Source organism: Nannospalax galili, unplaced genomic scaffold (assembly GCF_000622305.1).
Source record: "Nannospalax galili isolate Female #2095 unplaced genomic scaffold, S.galili_v1.0 scaffold124, whole genome shotgun sequence".
Taxonomy (NCBI): domain Eukaryota; kingdom Metazoa; phylum Chordata; class Mammalia; order Rodentia; family Spalacidae; genus Nannospalax; species Nannospalax galili.
In genome coordinates, this window is record NW_008352485.1 from 866,080 (window position 1) to 883,748 (window position 17,669).

Below are 17,669 nucleotides of genomic sequence, written 5' to 3' on the forward strand. Positions count from 1 at the left end.
CTCCCCTTCCCAATATCCCAGCTATTATTTTTTAAAATATTTTATTACTTTTATTTTATGTGTATGAGTGCCTTGCCTGCATGTACGTAAGTGCACCCATGCTGTGCAATGCCTGGATCCTTTGCAAGAGCAGCCAGTGCTCTTAACGGCTGAGTCATCTCTTCACCCCAATTATTTTTTAACCCTAACAATCTTTTTTGCATCAGAGGTTGATTTGTGGAGAATTAAGGGCTGAAAAGACATGCTGGTGTCGTCAACAACATAGACACATGGTAATGCCACAATGTGGACACCACCACTGTCCCAACAGAAGAGGAGTCTTTTCAGAAACAAGCAAAAAGAGAACTTCCAAATAGCTTGCAAAAACACAGTGAACCCCTCATGGAATGCTGGTATAATGTTATCTTGGGGGTAGACAAAAGGTGCCTGCTGGAGAGCAGAAGAGTACGTCACTGTCTGCTCCAGTTCTGACCTGCATAATCATGGGGTACTCCTTCCCCACATGCCTGTTTCCCTGCTTAGATGAGCCTTTCCTGTCAGCTCTGCTTCCATCTCAAAATAGAATGTGTGGTTGCGTCTTTCTCTGAGACTTACCTCAGTGCCCTTGTGGGTCTACTACAAGCTGAGGGCAAAGCAACAGAAATGCCATGGGCCAGGAGAGCTGGGAAGAGGGGTTCGCCCATGAGCCCCGCCTCTCCTGCATCATATACTCTTGACTTTATTTTCTTAGAACCATAAAGATGCTTATCTACCTAACTTTGACTTCCGTAAGCAACTATACCCTTTCAGTCTTACAAAACAGAGCAGGTTTATGACCATGGTAATCGAGAAAAATCCCTGAGTGAGATGGGCAGTCTTTGTGAGAATTTCTCAAGTGCCCTCTCTGAGGAACTGAAATTCATTCATCAAGTATTTGTAAAGTAATAGTAGCAAAGATAACTAAGCAAGGTCAAAAAGCTGAGCACAAGCCAGATTAAATGCATATAGAGAAGCACACACACACAAACACACACACACACACACACAGAGTACATGTCTCATGTTTGGAGGATGCATGTTCACAGATACTGAACTATGGAGAAGCAGACAAACACCCCATTACAAACAGCTCCAGCATCTCAGGCTTCACAGATGAGAACCTCCTTGGGACTTTGGGCAGTCATGTACCTTCCTCATTCCCCCTTGCTCTCTTCCTCTATAACTGTGAAATGCTAGCAGTGGCTTCACTCTGTGACCACCAGATTTAAAGGTAGCATGAGGTAGCACGTGTGAATATAAGTGGTGCGCTCGGTATAATAGCAAGGCCTTCAGGAGAGGAGCTGATATCACGGTAGACCGTTTATTGGTCTCTTCCAGCTGTAAAATCCCATGAGGATTCTATTTTGTTGTGGAACTGAATGTACAGTAAGGAAGGATATTCAAACTGGAAAGCAACTTAACACAGCTATTTATAGATTCCACTGTTGCTTCTTGACTAGCTCATCAAACCAGTTGATCGACACATATTCCGGAATATGAACATACAAATTGAGAGTGCTTTAGATATTTCATTTCAGTTATTAGTCTGTGGTACTTTCAGGAAGCTTTGTTCAGTGGGGCATTTTTATATCTGTTACTACCTAGCATCAAAGAGACCTGAAGGCTTCTTGGATGTTACAGATTCATATTTCTTCTCTAACATGGTGTCATCCGAGAAAACGTGTCAAAAGGGATCAGTTGGAATGTGAGTCGCAGAAGTCAATGGGTAGATGATGACTGATTGGAGTCCTTTGGTGATAGGCTTAGGGTTATGACACCTGATATCAGCTGCTGTGCAGTCTGTGTAAGCCAAACTAAAGGCCTGATGGGAGCCAGCTGCCAGGCAGCATGCTGTTGCAGGCTTCTGTACTTTGGCAGAAGGAAGCTGCTTCGGGAATAATGCCAATGATGATGGCAGCAGGTTCATCGTGTGCCCACAGGGCACCCAACACCAAGTAAAAGGCTACTAATGCCACCATCTCCAGTTACAAGCAAGGAAATGGAGACATGACTAAAAGGCCTGTGACTACTCCCGGAGGAAGTGGAGGAGCTGGAGTGGACTCAGTGCAGCCCCTAGCTCTTAGCTGCTTAACTGTTGAGCCAGAAGTGATCTAGAATGACAAAAGAACTAGGAAAACAATAAGATCAAAAGTAAGTTACAGCATGTGTGCTGAATTAGATTTATTTTTAATTTTGTGTGTGCGTGCCTCTGTATGTGGACATGCATGTGTATGACTGCCTGTGTGTGCACATGCATGTGTATGAGTCCCTATGTATGTATGCATTTATGGATGTGTATGCATGCCTGTGTGTGGTATACACGTGTGTGTGTGTGTGTGTGTGTGTGTGTGTGTGTGTGAATGCCTATGGTAGCCAGAGGACAGTCTCAGATGTTGCTCCTCAGGAGCTGTCTGCCTTGTTTACTGAGACAGGGTCCAACTCATGTAGGCTGGCTGATCAGTGAGCCCCTAGAATCTTCCTGTTTCTACCTCCTCAATCCTGGCATGACAACTGCATGCCAGCCCTCCTGGATTTTTAATGAGGATTTTGGGGCTCACACTCAGGTCTTCGTGCTTACACAGCAAGCGTGTTGCCAACTGAGCCAACTCCCCAGCCTTGTGCTGCATTTTAATCTCAGATTTTGATTACTTGTTTTATTTTTGTGTTTACTATTTTTAACTCCAGGCAAGAATTTTCAATTAGTTTTCTTGTGATTCAATTCTTACCCTTAATTCAAATGAAGAACAAGTAAACTATTATAAGGTAAGAAACATGAGTTCCAGTCTTGGTTTTGCCATAAAATCATTGTAAATTTGGTATAGGTCTCAGTTTCCTCATTACTAACATGTTCCATTTTTCATCAAATCAGTGCAGGGCTTGCAAAGTGTCACTTTATGAACTTAAAACACACTGCCCATTGACTTGCAGATGGCTGGGGCAGCTTGCCAAGAGGACAGTATCTCCCACCTGGTTATAACAGCTGCATGCTCCAGCTCCTCCTGCATGTCTTGGCTATTTACCAGTATAAGATGTCACAGAGACATGCTTGAGTTGGCTGGGAACCAGTGTGACATTTTGAAAAAAGAAAATAAGAGCTTAAGGATGATCAAATTCTCATAAGTAATGTTAAACAAAAGCAGGCTATGTTGCTTCTAATTTCCTCTAAAAGCATTTCTTGTGTTTACACATAGAATGATAAGATAAATACGTCAGCCTGTCATGTTTCCTCATGTGATGTGTGGGTTGCTAGTGCATCAGAAAATCATCCATTTTATAGGAATCAGAGAACAAGTTCTCGAGCAGCAAGATAGCTGCTAAGCATAGTCCATATATGTCAGAATCCTGAAATTGTAATGATTTTTTTTATCCACATATATGTATATGTTTATGGGTGCATGTATGTGGAGGCCAGTGGGCAATCTTGGGTGTCATCCTCAAGATGTCACCCATCTCCTCTGAGGCAGGGTCTCTCATTGGCCTGGAGCTCATCAATTAGGCTAGGCTGGCTGGCCAGTAAGTCCCAGAGATCCTCCTGTCTCTGCCTCCCAAGTACTAGGATCACAAGCCATATTATCACACCCTGCACCTTTACATGAGTTCTGGGGATGGAACTCAAGTCTTCCTGCTTGCAAGGCAAGCACTTCACTGACTGAGCCATCCCCCTAGTTCTATAGTGATAGTCAAGATAATTCAAGCACAAAAGCAAATAGTGGGGCACCTTATTCATTGTGCATATACAGAGATGCTGGCACTCTGTCATTTAGGGAAAATAAGATGCAATTACTTCTACAAAACATGTTTGAGCCTTCCTTTCAGCTCGCTGTACAAATTCATGGAGTTCAAAAATGATTAAAGCACTATTTTGAAACTTTCTACCTAAAACAGTGTGGTTTGTTTCCCCAAATCACCTACCATTTGCATACTCAAAATGATTTAGTGAGAGCCTTGTGTGTAAGGAATTGAAGGGGCAAATTCTCCATCTCTGCTATAAGACTTAAAAGAAAGTTTTGGAGGTCTATGGACTTCTGTAATTCTGCTTTTAAAGTATCCAAGAATTAGTCACCTTAGTAACAACCAAAGTTGCGTGAAATGCTAAATGCTTTTTAAATAGAATTGGAAATTGATTTACTTGGTGCTCAAAAAGAATTTCAGCTCCCACCTCTCCCCTCTCTTCTTTGCAATGCAACTCTGCCTTCAAACATCATTCTTTAAAAGGAGGCTTTATGGCTTTGGAGGAGTAAGCTGATTTCACAGCCAGTTTTGCCACTGCTGTGGAAAAGAGAGTGCATATGCAAGCCAGCTGAAGTCATAAGCACTGCAAGAATTAGGGCTGCAGGGCCACTGCTGTCAAATTGCAATTGGAAACAGCTTTTTCCCAAGCACAGCATGAGAAATCGGGGATTCTTATCCACAGCTTGCCAGGCCGCTGGGTTTCTAATCAGGCCTGGCATGACCCATTGGGGATCAGAAATGTGAAAGTCACAATGAAGCCAAACAGGGGTGTCCTCTGGCTTCCAAGTGTGGCTCTTCCTGGCTCCTTGCCAGGTCTGAAATTATTGCCACTCACCAGTTAATAAGAAGACCGTTTCTTCAGGGGTACCAGAGGTCCAGGAAGGCGTGACCAGATGGAACTACAGGCTCAGCTGAAAGTCCTCTCTTTATGACAAACTCTGAATGCATCAGTTCTCTAACTATCCCAGTTCTGAACCTAGTCTCAGTTTCTTCAACTTTATCTGTCACTCAGAGGTAACTTTTTCATAGGAAAACTATTTAGTGCTCACAGAAGTCAGAACATTCCATGAAAGTTCTTTTCTTGGTACTCCAACTTTAGGGAGAAGAGTCAGTTCTTGAGAAAACAAGCTCAGGTCAATAATTTAGGTTTAATAAACACCCCCCGCCCCCGCAAAAAAAACCTCTCAGAGTTTGTGCTTTAAAAAATTAACCCAGATGTGGCTCAATTTCCTACCCCCTTATCTAAATCTAGAAGCTGAGAGATGCCTCAAAACTCAGAAGGCAAAGAGTACAGTGTCCACTTCCTTTGTCTACTCCTCAGTGGCCTCAGAGATGAATTTACCACAGTAGAAAAATGAATTAATCAGATTTGATCAAAAATGAATTCGTCCAGTAAGTTAGCAGCCTACTTGCTGCACAAAATTCCTCCATTCTGATAATGTTGTTATACGTACGATGGCACCCCAGAGTGGATGAGCTGCAGCAGCCAAGGCCACAGATTCTTGACTGAAACTTCCTTGGATGGGTCTTTTCCAGAAGGACTGCAGTCTGACTTCTTAAAAACTTGCTTTCAATGTATAACTCAAACCCCATTACTCAATGGACTCTGCCCTGGTTTTCAGAGTCAATGGATTTTTTTCTTCTATCTTTCTTCCACAGCAAGCCCTTTCATTATAGTTAGTTGCTACCACGTGAGTATTTCCCCACTAGAAGGTGGATTACTTCCCTAAAGTGGGTGATTGTGCCATACTTACTTCTGTAGTCCATCCTTTACTCTGCTCTGAAATTAAAGTTCAGACTGAGTTCAAACACAAACTGTCTGTTGTCTAAAGGGTATTACCAATGTATTATTATAACTGCATATTGCATAACCACCTATTGGTCAATTACAAATCACATGTATGCTTGTAGTCCTTTAAGAACACAATGAAGCTGAAAAATGGCCATGGTCTAGTGAGGTTGCAGCTGTCCACACATTGTAGCACAATATGTTATTTGCACATTTTGGATAATGCTGGTGTAAACCAATTATTTGCAATGCCAGTCACATAAGAGTACAGCAGACAAGTATGCATAATCTATAGTACTTGATGATGATAATAAATGATTATGCTACTAGTTTGTGCATTTTCTGTATACTTTTTCTCATCTTACAAGTCCTTTATATGCTTACAGAGAAGTATATCTTAACGCTGTGTTACTCTATCAGTCTCACACATCTAGAGGTTAGCACGTCTCATCATTTTCTCCCCTGCTTGATTTAACATCACGATGGCCCGAGGAGCAATAAGCTATAACATAAAGGCTATGTATGTAGTAGGCAAAACTAATTAAGTCTGTGTGAGTATAGTCTGAGTGATATTCACACAATGACCAAATCATCTAATGATGCAGCTCTCCAAATGTGATCCGTAGTTAAGCAATGTGTGGCTGTATTTAGCAAAGATGTTTTTAGAAATGAAATATAGCCAAATGATGGGCACTGTTTTAAAGAGTAGAATAAGCTCATGGGGAAAGTATTACATATAAGCTGGATGTTCAGCAAAGAGCCCTAAGACTCTGAAGTATTATTCAACTATCATTAAAAAGCTTATCTTGGGGCCGTGGAAATGGCTCAATAAGTAAAGTGTTTGCCAGGCTGAGAACCTGAGTTCAGATCTCCAGTGCCCATGTAAAAGCTGGGCACTGCAGCAGCACACATCTGTAATCTTAGCACTGAGGAGGCAGAGACAGGGGGATTCCTGAAGCTCGTTGGCCAGACAGTCTAGCTAAATCAATGAGCTCCAGGTCTCAAAAAATATATGGTGGAAAGCAATGTCCACCAAACATCTGATGTTCATGTCTGGCCTCTACATGTATGCTTATGCATATGTATGTGCAACCACATGCACACATATACATATAACACGCTCACACAAATTTAAAAAAAAGAAGCTTGTCTTCAAAACTCAAAAACATTCTGACTCATTACAAGCTTCCCAAGAGCATTCATATTTTGGGATTTAAAAAATTCATAATAGGGGCCAGAGAGATGCCTCAGTGGTTAGAAGCACTTTCTGCTTCAATTCAATTCCCAGATTCAATTCCCAGCACCTACATGGCAGTTAACAACTGTCCGTAGCTCCAGTTCCAGGGACTCCAATGCCCTCTCCTGGCCTCCCTGGGAATTGCATGCACAGGTGTGCTTATATACATGCAGGCAAAACACTCATTCACATAAAAATAAAAATTAAGTAAAAATTTCAAAATAACATATTCTCTAATAAAGCTATTATTTTTCTTTCTTTTTCTTAAGTGCTGGAGATTCTAGAAAAGCATTCTACCACTGAGCAACATCCTGAGCCCCCAAAAGCAATTAAAGTAATTTAAAGATCTACATATGAAAATCTAACTATATTGTAGAGAACATTTTTACCTAGAAATCAGATAATGATTCACTGGTAGACCACCACCCCAGCAATATGCAAGTCCTGGGTTTGATCTCCAGCACCTCAAAGCAAAATCAAAACAAACAAACAAAATCCAAACAAAACAAAACAAAAATGAACGAATCAAGTAAAATAAAATAATTCTGATTAAAATTATGAATTAACTGGGCTAGTGATATAGCCCAGTGGTAAGACATTTTTCTAACTTGCACAGGGATCTAGAGTTACTTCCCGGACCACAAAACAAACAAACAAACAAACAAAATGATGAACAGATGAAGCATTCCTGTCTAAAGCAATGAAGTCGGCTACTTAGAGGCACTCTGACTTCGGCAGTGCTTACCTTTGTGAATATACATCTACTGAGCATCTTCAGGATGAAATAGCCCCAGTAAAGGTGAAGGCCCTGCAGGATCATGAGCTGGAGGTTGAGGAAGATGTATGAAAAGAAAGGCTCAAGGTAATGCAGAGGCAGAATCAGCGTGCAGTATAAAATCCTGAAAAACAAACAGATGGGGAAAGTTCATTGTGACCAAAGCACTTGAGAATTTTCAACAAGATAACACATTACTTTTTCTCCCCAAAACATACATCATTTAATTTCAAATGATGTTCAGAAGATTCTCAAGAGGAAAAAAGGGGGATAATGTTACCATTTACATCATGGTTAGCAAGCAATAAAAAAGTACCCATGTGACCCCTGAGGAACAGATCCTCAAATGACTTGAAGAGTAAAAATAAATCGGTTTATCTGGGCCAACTGTATGGACTTAAACACCCAAAAGGAAAGTATAACCAAAGATTAAAGGGGCCAATATAATATCATAAGATTCCATATGCATAGCTAAAGGCTACATAACAAGCAACAATTCCAGACAGGCGATACCTTCTTTTGAGTTGTTGGCCAGGGTGGCCAAAGGGACTCCCAAATAATAATCCAGCACAGAACTGGGAAAATGAACAGCAGACCCCAATCTTATCTAAAGGAATATTGACAACTGATTACTGTTAGATGAGGAACAGCTGACCCTCCTAAAACAAAAGACCTCTAGATAGGCTGACCAGATTCACCAGAAGGGCAAGTAGTGGGGAATGGCTGGGGGTGCTGACAACACAGCAGACAATAGCAGGGATATCAGAGTATAAGGGCTCTAGTTGGGGGAGGGAGGCTATGGGAGGGTGCTACCTGGGAAATGTGTATATAGTCGAATGAGATGGTTTGGGATGTTCTGTGTGACACACACACACACACACACACACACACACAACAAATTAAAAAAAGTACAATCTATCTTTCAAGAGAAGCATGAAAGTGAACGATACTGTATGCCTACTGCTCACTCTAGAGTTCCTGTACCTCAGTTTCCTAAAGCGCCCACTACCCTTCTTTACCCTCTAGGGAGAGGGGAAGAGTTAAGAGAATCAAATAAGACAACACATTTTTCATGAGGTTATTTGCATCTTATGATAGTCTCATTTATTTGGTGACAAAGCTATCAGAGGAAGCTGGGATGTAGTTCAGTGGGAGAGTGGGTACTTTGCAAGCACAAGGTCAGGATTCAATCCTCAGCACCCCTCAAACACACACACCACAGCACAAATTTCATGATTACTTCCCAAAGTGAATACTGCCTATTTTATCGGTTTCACAAGAAGACCCCTGAACAAAAATTTTACTGTCCTTAATGACCCAAGATGTACAATGTCTTCAGATATTATTGCAGTAATTGTTCCTTTACCAAACTTCACATACTACTATGATTTTAGAGTACTTGGAAAGTTTGTTTATAATCATATTATGTAGTAATAAAAATAACAATTTGTTCATTTAAATTTGGAAAATAAGAAAAGAACAAAAATTGCTCACAATACCACAATCTTAAACAAGTAATTTTAGTGCTTTGTCTTTCAGTGTCTCTTATACATTCAAGTTAGTTTTTAAATTAACATACAATCGAACTTGCTGGGCTTGGCGGACAGCTCAATGAGCTGAGGGATACAGAGTGGCCATCATGTCTAGGATCCCTGGAAGCCTCTCTTCACAGTCACACACTCTCCACCTTAACCTGTACAAACACTGACCTGCTCTCCATCCTTCACTCACGTCTTTTCAGGGACATGTAAGCACAGTTACACTGCACATTTTTGAGACTGTCCTCTTTTACTCGGCTTAGTGCTTTAAGATTCAGCCAAGTTCCTATGGGTACAATAACACATTCCTTTGTGTTACAGAGTGGTATCCCACCGGATGGATGTATCACACTTTATCTGTTCGTCTACTGAAGAGCATTTGAGTTGTTTCCAGTGTTTGCCAATTATGAACAGAATCACTATAAACATTCACACACATGTTTTTGGATGAACAGAGTTGTCATTTCTTAAGGGTAAGTATGCTGGATGGAATTGTTGGACCACCTACAATCAGTACAGATTTCACTTTACAAGAGAGTAAAGCATCATTCTGTAGAGTGGCTGCCCCCTTGCACGCAGAGCCCTCCAATTGTTCAAAACTTCCTCAGCACTGTGTATTGTCTTGTAAAGTCTCCATATTAAATATGGTAGATTTTATGTTCAAATTCATTTATGTCAAAACCATTTTATACTGTTTAAAAAAACTCAGTGTATCCGAACTTTCCGAAATGGAAGATTTCTTTAAAAGTATATGTTCTTAAAAGTGAGACAACTATTTAAAGTATACATTAAAGGTGTGAAAGTCCAAGGAACATATTAAAAAGTACCCAAACATTACCAAATTATTTTCTACAATTACAGTTTGTAAGGTCACCAGATGTTTATGAATTGTTTCACTGGTCCTTCTATCAGAATCTAATAAGTTTAAATTTTGCTAATCTAAAGATCAAAACAATTTTATCTGGCATTATTTGAAAGACTTTTATTTTTTATATTTTATTTATTATTTTTTATTTTTTATGTGCATGAGTGTATTGCCTGAATGTATGTTAAGTGCACCCATGCTGTGCAGTGCACGTGGAGGTCAGAAGAGGGCGTCAGATCTCCTGGAACTGAAGTTACAGATGGTTGTTAGTCACCATGTGGGTTCTGGGAACCTAACCTGGGTCCTCTGCAAGAACAGTTAGTGTTCTTAACCACTGAGCCATTTCTCCAGCCCCTTACAAGACTTTTATAGCTTACCTATGTCTGCTCAGTAGTTCTGTTTCCTCTTGTTTTTTATACAAGTTATTTTTTATGCAAATATCTCTCGTTTGTTTTTCAACTAAAAATATAACTTTATTTTTTTATATTCAGGAAATACATAAATTGCAGAGATTAAGAAAAAAAACCCACCTACACTCTCATAACTCATAGAAATCTCAGAATATTATCTCCCACTACATGATTTTATATGACAGGGCTAACACTATACATGGAATTTGGGGCCCTGTTTTTCCCACTCCATAATGTGTTACAGAGACCTTTCCATATCAATGTCTCTAGATGCATGTTAGAAGCAAGCAAATTTGTCCGCAAAGAGAAAGTTAATAAATACTTCAAGCTGCCCAGGGCACTCAGACTCTGTTGCAACTACTTAACACTTCCATTGTACCAAGAAAACACTATATGACACTGTGCATTACATAAATCAATTCGTGTATAGACAGTATAAAAATGAATGGGTGTGACTGGGTGTGCTCCAATAGGCTTTTTTAACAAAACCAGGGCATGAGCTAGATTTGACCTATGAGCCATAGTTTGCCTGCCAACCTCTGCCATATATCAACCTATGTTACAGCTGTACCAAAATCCATTTCACAAACACACCATAACTTAATTAATCCCTAATTGAGAAACATTTAAATTCTTCTCAAACTTTCACTGTATTTTTAAAAACACTATAAGAATTACTTGAAAAAAAAAAAACCCTCTGACAAATTGTTTGATTCTCCCTTTAAAATAACTCCAATTCTTAACCTGGATCAAATACTATATTCCTTTTATATTTGGCAGTATATTGCTAGACTGATTTCAAGACTGTACAATTTGTGTTCTTGTGCCCAACATGACAGCACCTGTTTCCTCAGATACTGAGCAACACTGCATTTTGTCAGTCTCTAGAGAAAAGAACATTGCCTGCTTATGCTTGTTTTACTTTATATTTACACATTATTGGTTATTTTTATTTGTTCCTTTATGAATTGTTTGTATGTGGTATTTGATTCTTTGTGGATGTGAGGCTATTTATTGGATCATGGGCAGCTTACAAGTTGTTGCACCTTTTTATCTCCAGTGTTGAACATTGAACCAGGGGCTTATGTATGCTAGGCAAGCATTCAACCACAGAGCAACACCCAGCCCACATATGTCTGTTCACCATTCCACAATAAAAGTCCCCATGCTATTTTGGTTAACTTTCCCCTGGGTCCCTCTGCTTGGCATTTGGGCTGAATTCAGTCTGTTTTGCAGTCTGCTTTGCAGACCCACCCTATGTGGGTGGGTACCTTACCAGTAGGCAGATTCCCAAAGCCATAGCTACAACCTGTGATCATCCATGTTCTCTTTTGTTCTGCCCAGGGCCTTGCCCCTTACTAAGTTCCCTATTAGAATTTGTGTCAAAACTGACAAAAGAACAAAGTCAAAAATATCTTTTCACAGTCTACCAAATAATGTGAATTAGCAAACATATAGTTGCTTGTAATTCATGCAAAGAGAGTGGCATGGAGCAATGGGAAGATTCTCACTGAACTGAGATTGACATCCTTGCTTGGCTTGTGGAAGACAAAGAGTGTTCCAGTTAGAGGAATACTTCACTATGTACAGAGACACCTTCAGGAGGGAGGTATGATTTCCATGGAGCTATGAGCCTCAATGGTAGTATTCTGAAGGTTTTGTAGTTTATAAAACTCCTAAAAGAGTTCTTAAAGGCAGAGAGTGGCAGGAAAGGGTGGCCTTAGAGGAGGTGGCAGAGGTGAATGGAGCCATCTCTGGTAGGCCTTGCACATCAGGGTCGGAGGTGTGGCCTTGGTTTTAAGAGCAATAGGAAACTGGGTCTTAGAAAGGGGTGGGCACACCTGACAGCACATCAGAGCTAGATTCGAGACATAGTGCTACTCATTTCTTGCTTCAAACCTGCAGGAGTCACTGAGCTCTGATTCTTCAGTCATAGGGTAGAACTCACCCCACCCCTCTGTTAAGGAGGCTCCAGGGGCACACTCAAGGAGCCTTACAAACTTTCACAGCTTTCAGAATGGAAGAGTCTGCCATTAAAGTGCAAATGCCTCGGAAAGAGCTGAGTGTGAGCAGAGAGGAGAGGCCAAAGGCCTGGGCTCTAGAGACTGTGAGATGTAGGTGAGGGTTCACAGATTTCTGCAAGTGCCTGCACCTCACTGGGCTGCAGTTTGTCTGTAAAATGAGAACTCCCCACCCACCTTATCAGGTTGTTATGAACACTGAATGTGGTGACACATGGAGAGAGCTCAGCACGTAGTGAATACTCAAAACATGGTAATTATAGTTATTATTCTTACTACCATTATGACTTTAACTACTTCCTGCTCTCTCCTTGGCCCCTGAACAGGACACACAATAATGACAGGGTTAAAGCAACCCCACTGTGAGCTGCAGAACTGGCTGGACTCTCCACTCTGTTGGGAAGAAGAAGCCACTTTGCTGGGAGAACAAGCTGGAGGAGGATGAAATGGGGCTGTGCCTCCGGAACATTCTTCATGGGAGGACAGAGGGCACAGAGGGGAGGAACCATGGTGCCATTGGACATGGGTGGGTTAGTTTTTCAGGGCCTCTCTAAAAGATGCCCAATCTCACTCTGTGCTGCTTCTCCTTTGCTAAAAGAACGGAGGGAAAAATCAATGCATTCACCCTTCCCAACAGTCTGCTAACACATGCGCATACAGGCGCCCACGTATGAAGACCTCTTGCTTCCCTTTACATGTCCCTACCATCATGCCACTACCTTACAGTGGCTGAATGAAATTTCTCTTTTCATAGTGAGTGCCAAAAGACCGCCAGGCTCCTGAATTTCTAGAAACATAGAACGTCACTCTTTCCAAAACGACAGACTGTTACTGTGGATTTGGAATATAGACGTCAGTCGGTCATCTATCCCCTCTCTGTCACCCTCTCCACCCGGGCCTCTGTGTTTGGTTTGGTTTTTTCACTCCTAGCTCTTTAACCAATAGAATGTACAGAATTCGAATCAATGACAATTTTGGTATAAATAGTTGCTGGTTTTGCCAACAACCACCCCAAAGCTCTATTTTGCAAGTGATCATTTAAAATTGAAAGCAGTTTTTTTTTTTTTTTTTTCTTGCTAACTGAAAGTAAGAATGTTAAGCCTTTTTATGATAATAGATACTGGTTCTGCAGTTGAACTATTGTCCAGCTCAGAGATGTCTTAGATTTCAAAGTGACTGTGTAGTTGAAGGCAACTTTATAAATGCCCTATGAAGGCAAATGAGCCCACTTTTCACCATTCAGTTTAGTCATTTAAATGGAAAGGTAACTGGACTGGGGCAGTAGGTTATAGCTCAGTGGTAGGGAGCTTGCCTAACAGGCTCTACACCAGGCTCTAGGTTCACCACCAATACCACTAGAGGTTCTGTGAGGAGGACTCTGTGCTACATTTCAAAGGTCCTGTTTCTAGTTGTTTCTACTCTTAATTTTTTTCTATTTAATGTATGTGTGGTATATGTGCATGTGTGTGGTGCATGTTTAGGGAGGCCAGGGATTTCTGACCAGGGATTCCTGCCTCTGTCTCTCCTGCTGAGATTACAGATTTGCCAGCATGTCCATTCAGCTTGTTTGTTTATTTATTTATTTAAAAGTGGATGCCAGGGACCTGAACTGTAGCCCTCACACTTGCAAGGCAAACACTTTATTCACTAAGCCATCTCCTCACTCTTTAGTGTTGGCTTTTTCCTAACTATGTGATCTTAGAAATAGCCTCTTTATCTGAAAAATAAATAGGAGGTCTAAATGCTTTAAAAATGACAGTAAAAGCCAGGCATGGTGGCACACGCCTGTAGTCCCAGCACTTGGGAGGCAGAGGCAGGCGGATCTCTGTGAGTTCAAGGCCAGCCTGGTCTACATAGTGAGTTCCAGGACAGCTGGCACTACAGGGAGACCCTGTCTCAAAAAGACCAAAAAAACAAAACAAAAAAAAAGTTTAAGAACTTCTATCACATTTAAGATGTGGCTGGCGGCGGCCGGCGGGAGCATTTAAAAAAACAAAAAAAAAAAAAAAAAATGACATTAAAGACAAAGCATGGGTAAGAAGGCGCTCTAGATCAATGTCTACTAAATGTAACATATAATCTGGTTCCAAGTGGTGGGGGATGGAGGACAGCGGCAATGAAAACATTATTGGAGTAATTGATAAAATCAGAACATGGAAAGTAGGTTGTCATATTTCCTGCAATTAATAACCACACTGTGATTATATAAGAAAGTGTCCTTGCTCCTAGAAAATGTGCATCAAAGGGTTAAGATACAGAATATTAGTTAATTGATATCTATAACGTTCAGGTGGTTCAGAAATATGTATTTGCATGTATGTGTGCGCTGTGTGTGTAAAGGAGGGAAAAACAAGGAATGACAGAATAAATGGTGAAAACTGACAATTAGTAAAGGGTGTACATATAGATAGCCTGTTATATACTTGGAATTATTTCTAAATAAATGAGTAAAGGAATAAAGGAATTTGGACTAATTATGAATAAGACTGGCCCCTTATTCTAAGATCCTTTTAAGAGTGAGCACAGTAGCCATCCTTTATAAATCACAAACAATGTAAAGAATCCCTGGGGCCTATGCACTGGAGAAGGAGCTCCTCAGAGCTTCCTGCTGAACAGGACAGGGAACACATGCAGTGACCCTTATCATCCCTCTCATCCAATCTAACTAGAAAATCTGGTTGGGAGATTCACATCTGCAGTATTGGCTCAAGGGAGAGGCCTGGACTTGCACAGAGCCTTGTTACCACCGTACAAGCCCCTCCCCCAACTTTCCTCTGCTAACAGAACCAGGGTCTTTGAGGACCTGGTCCATTGTGATCTCATCCTCATTTCTCACAGCAACTAAGAGCACTTTGGATGCTTTTAGCTTTGTATTTCTAAAAAAAAATCTTCCTTTCCCACTAACCATTCTAAGTATTTACATGGTCCCAACGCTTACAGAATTTCCTTTCATACATGGGTTTCCCAGGTTACCATTTTTTCAAACAACTGATTGCTGGATCATCAAAAGTTGAGACCTAAAATCCAGTGATGGGTGCTGAGAAAGAAAGTGGTCATATACACAGGAGCTAGTAGAAATAAGGAAGCTAAGTATTTGGCTATTATTTATGGTTTAAATGGTCTATTTTTTTTTCTTTTTGGGTCATCTGAGAGTCACAGATCACTATAATGGTCTCCAAATATACAAATAAAGTGTGTGTGGAGGGCACAGAGATCTCTTCTACTGCCAGTCCACACTGCTCAAGGGCAGAGCTATGTCTGCCACCCCTGTACTCTTCACCTAGCAGAGCCAAGTTCAAGGAATGAAGCAACAAGCTGCACTGCCACCTGCAAACAGGCTGGGATGGACAGTCAGCATTTGCAGGTCACAAACTCAGCAAATCAGAGTGCTCCTTCCCTGTAGATCAACCGGTCTAGGGGAAATAAATATGTGCTCTTGTGATTTATAAAGGAGACGGTGCAAGAGTTAGGGAACAGACTTTAGAAAGATCTTTCTAGTCTAATGATTTCTGGGGGGCATTTCTATAATGTTCAAATAGACAATATATCTAATTCAAAAATATATAAATACATAACAATGAGTGAAAGGTGCACACTGCAGCCGGAAGAGCTCCTTCTCTGTAGGAAATCCTTCAACATTACAGTTGGTGAGTTTTTCAAAGACCACTGTAAATTATTCTCCAAACTTCCAATGTCTTGGTGCAGTTTTCCTCCACCTTCTAAACAATGAGAGTCAATGCCAGCATAGAAACAATGTTACCAGCAAAACCCCTAACAGTTAAGCCTGCCAATATTGGCTTATTCACAGTCCAACAACCTGAAGATGGCAAACAGTGGTTATGGCTGACCTCTGCTGTGGGCTGGCATACCCAGTATGGAGATCAAGAAGATGTCAAATTCTAGTTACTAATTCTTCTTGAAATCCATAAATGTAGGCTGGCAGGGGGCTCTCTAAAGTCACCAAGGTGTTCAGTTGTTTATATGCATGAGTGAGCATGGGGAAGTCTGGGGTGAGTATTCTTCATTGCTGTATCAAAAGCCAGGCTCAGCACCATACTGCAGAAGCTTCACAAGTTCCCTGAACTGCAGGCTTCCATGGTGTGTGCTTTAAAGATGTCTTTCAATGCTTTGGAACCAGCCTCGTCAAAAAAATGATCTGATTTCCCTTCCTTTGAATATGGTGCCAACCTCAGAGATGTCCAATTAAGATTATGAGGTAGGAAATGACATGATGTGACTTCTGTGCTGGATTACAGAAGGAGATGCAGTGTCTGCCTAGCTCTCCCTCAGGATGCTCATACTTGAAATGATGCTGCCCTGCTATGAGAAGGTCAAGGCCAAGCAAAGGGGACATCTGTAGGTATTCCAGCCAACAACTGTCACCAACTAGCTAGTCTGACAGGCATTCCTTCATCCATGCGACCGAGAAAGGCCTTAAGGATGTTGTAACTGTAGCCACTGTCTGACAGCCAGACTTCCATCTGACTGTAACCACATGAGAGGCCCTCAGTGGAGCCCATCTGGCTAAGCTCAGTCATTCCCAAGAACTTTGAGAAGCAACAATAATCGGTAAAATGTTTTAAAGGAAAGGCATGCAAACTGGCCTGTGGATAAAATTGGTCTACAACATGTTTTTTATTTTACAGCCTGAGTGCTATGTATAGCTTGATAAATTTTTTACAGAGTTGTAAAACAAAATAAAACAAAGAAAAATATACAACAAAGGCCATATGTGACTTTCAAAGCCTAAAATATTGTTCTATGACCCTTACCAGAACAACTTTGCCCAGCACTAACTTTAGCCACACAGTGATCAATTTGCTGTACAGAAACAGCCAAGCATTGTGTGTGAAGCACTGGGGACATGAGTAAAGGCACCATGGGGAAAATGGCAGACTTACAGTGCCATAGAAGTCACACTGAAAAACTACATCCAACTGTTATCTGCAAGTCAGAATTTATCCTCTCATTAATGGCACTTTGGGGCTGGTGTGCAGCTCGGTAGTAGAGTGAACTCCTGCTGAGCCTGCCTAAGGGGAGCCCTGCATTCTGGAACCATAAAAACAATAATAAAAACCAACTGATTTTTACAGACATCTCTACTTAGTCAAAGCAGAAGTGGCAGTAATAAATTGACCAAAGATGTAGCGTTTATCTTTCTGGACCTAAGTTATCTTACTCAGCACAAGTTTTTCTAGTTCCATCCATTTCATAATTTTTTTTGGTCTTTTTGAGGCAGGGTCTCCCTGTAGCCACAGCTGACCTGGAACTCACTATAGACCAG

At 41.0% G+C, this 17,669-nt stretch overlaps 1 protein-coding gene across 1 annotated transcript in view; it reads right to left on the reverse strand.

The window, feature by feature from the left end:
- The window catches only part of Cers3 (ceramide synthase 3), a 123,697-nt gene that overhangs the window by 20,508 nt on the left and 85,520 nt on the right, over positions 1 to 17,669 (reverse strand). Inside the window, exon 10 of the mRNA XM_008849529.2 lies at positions 7,522 to 7,675. Coding sequence (XP_008847751.1) covers positions 7,522 to 7,675 — 154 coding nt within the window. The remainder of the gene's footprint in view (positions 1 to 7,521; positions 7,676 to 17,669) is intronic.